This window comes from Armigeres subalbatus, chromosome 3 (genome assembly GCF_024139115.2).
Source record: "Armigeres subalbatus isolate Guangzhou_Male chromosome 3, GZ_Asu_2, whole genome shotgun sequence".
Taxonomy (NCBI): Eukaryota; Metazoa; Arthropoda; class Insecta; order Diptera; family Culicidae; genus Armigeres; species Armigeres subalbatus.
The window spans coordinates 337,500,317-337,506,715 of record NC_085141.1 but is presented as its reverse complement, the minus strand read 5'-3'; the positions used below and the strand labels follow the sequence as shown (position 1 = coordinate 337,506,715).

General features: G+C 40.1%; 1 protein-coding gene across 2 annotated transcripts; it reads right to left on the bottom strand.

The window, feature by feature from the left end:
- Positions 1 to 4,240: 4,240 nt before the first annotated feature.
- LOC134221359 (GDNF-inducible zinc finger protein 1-like) lies at positions 4,241 to 6,156 on the bottom strand. 2 transcript variants are annotated; one of them, XM_062700555.1, is made up of 5 exons: positions 6,068 to 6,156; positions 5,605 to 5,793; positions 5,225 to 5,547; positions 4,626 to 5,162; positions 4,241 to 4,563 (listed from the first exon to the last, which is right to left on the bottom strand). In XM_062700555.1, exons 2-5 carry the CDS (start codon positions 5,758 to 5,760, stop codon positions 4,311 to 4,313), a joined length of 1,269 nt encoding a protein of 422 aa, XP_062556539.1. In that variant the 5' UTR covers positions 5,761 to 5,793; positions 6,068 to 6,156; the 3' UTR covers positions 4,241 to 4,310. The 2 variants fall into 2 exon arrangements, with proteins under 2 accessions (XP_062556539.1, XP_062556538.1); XM_062700554.1 differs by lacking the exon at positions 6,068 to 6,156 and having other exon boundaries at positions 5,605 to 5,935.
- Positions 6,157 to 6,399: the final 243 nt, after the last annotated feature.

Below are 6,399 nucleotides of genomic sequence, written 5' to 3'. Positions count from 1 at the left end.
AATCTGTCGACGAGATGATCGCATCGTGGAAGCAGAAGGAGTTGCATGGGACGCACCACCATTAACCTTCTGTATGTGCTCAAAAAAACTTACGTTGTCTGTGCTCTGGGGTCAAATTGACCCCAAATTGAAATTGCTATTACTTTCTTAATGTTTGGCCGATTTTGGATTTTTGGGGCTGTTTTGAAAGATAATTTAATCATCTTTCGGATCGCTACCAAAGATTGACTATTGGTGGCGGGTACATCGCGGGGAGGGGTTTTAGTGAACAAGGGTACAAAAACAGTGATTTCTCATGAATATATTATATATCCGAAAATCCTACCCATTTTGAACTGCACATTTTTAAAAAAGGTTATGCAGGAAGGTGTGTGCTTTAGGATGAGGCGTTGATAAGTTTAGAACTTGGCCGCCAGGTGGTGGTATATTTGATTTCATTATTTTAGACGACTCAAGTAATTCCGATATAAAGAACTCTCCTCAGTGTAAATATTCCTATCGCACAAGTTTAAAATTTGTTAAAATGGCGTCTTGATCAAAGGTCGTCTAGTGGGAATGGACTGTCTTGTGACGGAAGTAATAATTGGGAATTTTACAAATAGGCGGAAAATTGGCTGATCTTTGGTTACGCATACGTAGACCCAAAGGCCATAATTCCGGGGTTTTCTTGGATGACCTAAAACGTATTCTGTGAACACATTTTATTATTTGCAGCATCGCTGGAACAGGTTGAACACAAAGAAAACTTTTGATGAACTCTACCACAACATTCATGTTTGTCAAAAATGCTATAAACCAAAATACATCAGATCTCAGATGAAACAATATACTCAAATATAACAGCTCACTAGCGCCGCATCTTGGAACAAGTGCTCATTATATTGAGCACCACTTTGTAGTCCTGAACATGCTGAACAATGTTGCCGAATACAACTTGGGTGTAGGTATAAGGGATCTTAAGCAAAAGCAATATTTCAAACATGAAAGAATATTGCAAGTACACTAGCGCCGCCTATTTGTAAATTTCCTAATTATTTATTCCGTCACATGACAGACCATTCCTACCAGACGAACTTTGTTAAAGACGTCATCTTTACAAATCTCAAATTTGTGCGATAAGAATATTTACAATGAGGAAAATTCCATATATCGGAATTACTTGAGTAGTCTAAAATAATGAATTTAAATAAACCACCACCTAGCGATCAAGCTCTAAACTAATCAATGCCTCATGTCAAAGCACACGCCTTCCTGTATAACCTTTTTGAAAAGGTGCAGTTCTAAATGGGTAGGATATTCTGATATAAGTAAAATGAGCATGAAAAATCACTGTTATTGTACCCTTTTTACGAAAACCCCTTCCCGCTATGTACCCGCCCACCTATAGTCAATCTTTGGTAACGACCTGAAAGATGATTAAATTATCTTTCGAAACAGCCCCAAAAATCCAAAATTGGTCAAACATTAAAAAAGTTATAGCAATTTCAATTTGGGGTCAATTTGACCCCAGAGCACAGACAACGTAAGTTTTTTGAAAAAAGTACACTGTAGCGCATATTTTCAAGATTTTTCAAGCGAATTTGCACCTAGGAGATCTCGGCGAGTTTTATCAAACTACCAAAAATTAGGATAATCTGTTGAAAACTAAAAAAATGGCAGCCACTCAAAGTGGCCTGGGGTCATATTGACCCCAGAGCACAGACAAAAGGTTAACTGGAGCTGGAATATATCGACAAAGCGGTGCCGAATACGTGGCTGGTGCGGGGTGAACTCTTCTCAGAAACAGAAGGATTCATTGTAGCCGGGTAATTGCGACGAAGAACTATCGGCACTATATATTGCACGAAAACGTGGAGGACCGCTGCAGGAAGTGCAGTTCAGTAGGAGAGACGATGGAACAAATCGTGTCCGGGTGTTCAGCCTTAGCTGGTTCAGCCTATCGGTCCTCATAACGAAGTAGCCAAGATTGTGAACCAACAGCTTGCTTTAAAGCACAACTTGGTTAACCAGTTTGTCGTCTACTACAAATATGTGCCTGTCCTGGTTCTGAAAAATAGTTTCGTGAAGCTGTACTGGGATCGCGAGATCATTACGGATGTCCTCATTCGTGTCAATCGGCCCGATATTGTGATCTACGACAAAAGGATGAAGCGGGTAACTTAACCACCATCGACATTGCTGTACCGCTAGACCATAATGTCCAAACAACATTCGCCAAAAAGATAACGAAGTATCACGACTTGGCGGAGGAGTTGAAGCAGATGTGGCACCTGGAGGACATGCGTATAATTCCGGTTGTTATCTCAGTAACCGGAGTCATCCCGAAATCTCTTCTGAGACCCTCAGGAGAGCTGGAACTATCTCATAATCTCCAAAGCATCCAAAAAACAGTGGTTCTTGGAACTTGCAGCATCGTAAGAAGATTCCAAAACCACCATAACTAATGCATCCGGTGCAAACGTTTATTATAGGATTTTAAGTCAACCGGCGAATGAGATCCACAAAGCCTGATCCACTTTGGCAACCAGATTGCCCGGGGTAGGTGAAAATTCCCAGCACGCTTGCTGAGGAAGGAAGCCAAAACTCTGTAATAATAATAATAATAATAAGAAGAAGAAGAACATAAGACTGATCGAATTTGACGATTTTATGATCCTGATATGAGCCCTATAGGGCTATTGATCAGAGTTATTCAACATGATTCAATGAATGGGATTTATGCGAGTATTGCATTGTAGTCCTGAAAAAAGAAGTCTTAATGCGCCAGCCAACCGGTTGGGAAACGAAAAGAATGGATAAGATGGTTTGTCGATTGCAGAAAAGAATTTACGGACTGCAGCACGTTGTTGGAATAATCGTCCGCATGATATACGTTGTCGAAACTCTGCTTCAAACAGTCGAACGCCGATCCATATATGTATGTGCTGAAGAGAGGAAAAGCCAGCGTCTTCTTGCTGGTATACTGCCCCCACTCGCATAACAGTCCCATTTGAATTTTCGTCTCTTTTGAATTAAACCACTGAATAGGGTTAATTTATAATGTACTTCCATAAATCATAATAAAAATTGCGATTTTGTATGCCCATCAGTGAAAAAAATACCAAGTCATGTGCGTCCCATATTGAAAGTACCCGCATAACAGTCGCACCAAGAATTTACATGACCTGATTGCACAAAACTAAACCATGTTTCGATCAAACTAAATCGCTTTACGGTAATCTATCGAATGATGAACAACTCTGCAAAATTTGAGCAAGATACGATGATGTTTCAATTTATTAGATTTTTGGGAAGTTTCATATGGAAGATGGGAGTTGGAACTTCATTGGCTATTATCTCAGAATGCGAAAAAACGGTATGGGACTGATATGCGAGTGGGGGCAACGCGTTGCTGAAGATGCTAGTCTCAGAGTTCGAGTTGGCTTGTTTGGGGAATGTTCGTCACTTTCTACGTATGGAAGTCCATTGAAAAAATAAGTATACCAGTTTTGTCTACAAAACTACATTGAAGAGTTGCTGCACACCCATGAATTGCGTGATACGAAACCGGCGAAGTCTCCCTTGGTTTCGGGGAACTTAAAGATTGAAGACAAAAGCAAACCGCTGGGGGATCCACAGAAATTCAGAAGTGTCGTGTCGTGGAAAGCTTGTTGCATTTATCTGCTGTGGCGAGGCGGATATAGCGGATATAGGTACTGTCCATATACCACGTGGATAGTTTAGAAGGGGGGGTCCATAAAGGTCGAATATGAGGCACTCCGAGCATCGAAGAGCACAACCAGGGGTGTCTCGTTTTTATTCGGACCGAGAGGTCTAGCCACAGTTCCAAGCATATTGATGTCCGGTAGAAGTTTGTCTGGGAACGCACGGTACCAGAAAAGGCAAATAATGTTGGAATATTGTCCAACTGAAATGATGATCGCAGACATACTGACAAAACAATTGGGGCCGTTGAAGCACAGCCGCTTCTGTGATCTACTAGGTGAATAAAACGAGTGCGGTGGCTACACATCAAGTCGGAGTGCGGAGAGCGATGTCAACCCACTGAACAATTGTTTCGCGAAAGGGCAATCCTACGCTTTTGATTGCAATACTAACTGAACAACTCATTTTGTGAGGTGTGAGACCATCTTTATCCATACCTATTGCAAATAGCTTTTATGGTGGTAGATGGATTCGAATTCATCGTTCTATTAAGACAAACTAGAAACTGCTTCAATCAAACATGCATAGAACTTTCAATATAAATTTAAATCTATTTAGCTTTTCATATATTTGCTCGCTCTGTTTGTTGTTGCTACTAAATACTATTACACTTCCTTTTTGATGTCCATTAACTCTGGCACAGATTCAGAGTTTTCCGTTTCGGTATTTACTCTTTCGACGTCTTCATCAGTCAACGAAGGTTTCCCTTTTCGGCCATATGATCGCATGTAGCCTTCTTGGTGAACCTTCATATGTTTGTTCATATCATATTTTGTGAAAAACTCATAGCAACAAACCTCACATTTGTGCATCCTCTCCTTGTTGTGAACCACCCGTTCGTGTCGCCTAAAACTGGTCCTGTAAAAAATGAGATTCGTGTGTACCCAATTTTTTTACAATTTGCTTTAAGCGGGACCTACCTTGAAGAAAATGATTTGTAGCATTTCGGACAATTGAGGATTTTAGGTGAATGAACATTCTGCTTGTGAACTGTTAAAACTTGCTTAGTTTTCAAATACTTGTGGCAAATGTCGCATTTGAATTTAGGAGCCTCGGAGCTTGCGCTCGTCTCTGCTTCTAGGCTTACCTCGGTGACGTGCTCATTAATCCTTTCCTGCTTCCTTTCCTCATTGGAATCATCTACCTCTAACTCAATTTTTATACTCGTTGCTTCGAATAAGTCGTCAGCTCCAGGTTCAACATTAACATTGTCTGACGACTCCAAGATAGATTTTTCACTTTGGTCGTAATTAATTTCACGGTCATTCACAGGGTCATTTATCTTCTGTCTGTCCTGTATTTGACAGATTCGATGGTCAATTTTCAAATTCTCTCTTTTGTGCTTTTCCATGTGCCTTTTCAGATGATTCAATTCTAAGAAGGCAAATCCACAAATCGCACAGGAATGCTTCCTTCCTCGCTCAAAGTGCTTTTTAGTATGTTTTCTCAGAAGATGCCTAGAATAATTATAATTGTCCCGTTAGAAACCAATTTGAATATTCTCTGTAGATATTCATACTTTGCTGGAAACATTAGACTACAAAACTCGCATTGGAATACCACTGTAGAATGGAAGGTTTCATTGTGCAGTTCGAAGCCCCGTTGCGACCGAAAATTTTTCTCACACTTGGAACAATTGAAGACTATTTCGGAATCTTGTCGTAATTTCTTCTTGGTTACTATACTTGTCGACCGTTTCGAACCTATTATTTCCTCATCAGTGCATTCGACTTCCAGTTCATTTTGAACTTCCATGCAACGAAGTTGATACTCTCGGAAATCAAATAACCGTGTCCGGCAATCGTCACAAACCATGAGACTTATTTTGTCGTCCCGTGAAACCTAAAATTAGATACCATTTATATTTGGAGAAGAGTGCTGCTGAAGCCCGATTCATACCACAATCGATAGAAACTTTGAAATCCAAATACTTAGTCCATCGTGTTGGAAAATGTTTTTCAGGGACTTCTTACTCATGCACAACCGGCATATTAAATGACGTGCCTTATTGACCGAAGCAGCCTCATTTTGCACTATTTTTGTAGCCATTATCATACGTTACTGGATTCCGTTCGGATCTGTAAACAGCTATAAACAAAGACGAAAAATGTTCCAAAATTTACATTTAATGCAATATTTATTGCGAGAAAAGAGAAAACTTCTAATTTTTGCGGAGCAAAGAAACAGAAGCAGACTGAGTGTCCGAAACTTCAAACGGCATGCACTGTACGAAAAGTGTTGATAGGGTAAACACTACTTGGGCCTATGGACCCGATTCCCGGCTCACTGCACATAAAACTTATAATTTATACTGTTTGGAAGCCACAGGATTATGATTGATATTTTCAAAAATGTCTCCTACTTATCTCGCACAATACTCAATATTTTTAACTATTTATTTTACTCCAAATTGACCCAATTATAGAAAATAAAAATTTAGATTTCAAACTTTCACTCTTCATTGCAACACCACTGAGCCGGAGTGATTCTTTCCACTTTTATTTACCGAGAGAAAAATTCTCGATTAAGTTTGTACCTAAGAGCAAGATTACCGATGGTGAGTTTAAGCCGTTTGGCAGCGTAGTATCATCACCGGCAAACCGACGTGCCTTCCCATTAGGGTCTCGCCGACATTTCTCACCAACACGAACGCACGGTTATGGTTGCAAACAATCCCATTTGATTTTGCCGTGA

Coding starts and splice junctions, on each gene's coding strand:
- LOC134221359 (XM_062700555.1), bottom strand. CDS start 5,760: ATGATAATGGCTACAAAAATAGTGCAAAATGAGGCTGCTTCGGTCAAT. Junction 5,548..5,604: donor CAAAGTTTCTATCGATTGTG/GTATGAATCGGG, acceptor ATCTAATTTTAG/GTTTCACGGGACGACAAAAT. Junction 5,163..5,224: donor AGTCTAATGTTTCCAGCAAA/GTATGAATATCT, acceptor TAATTATTCTAG/GCATCTTCTGAGAAAACATA.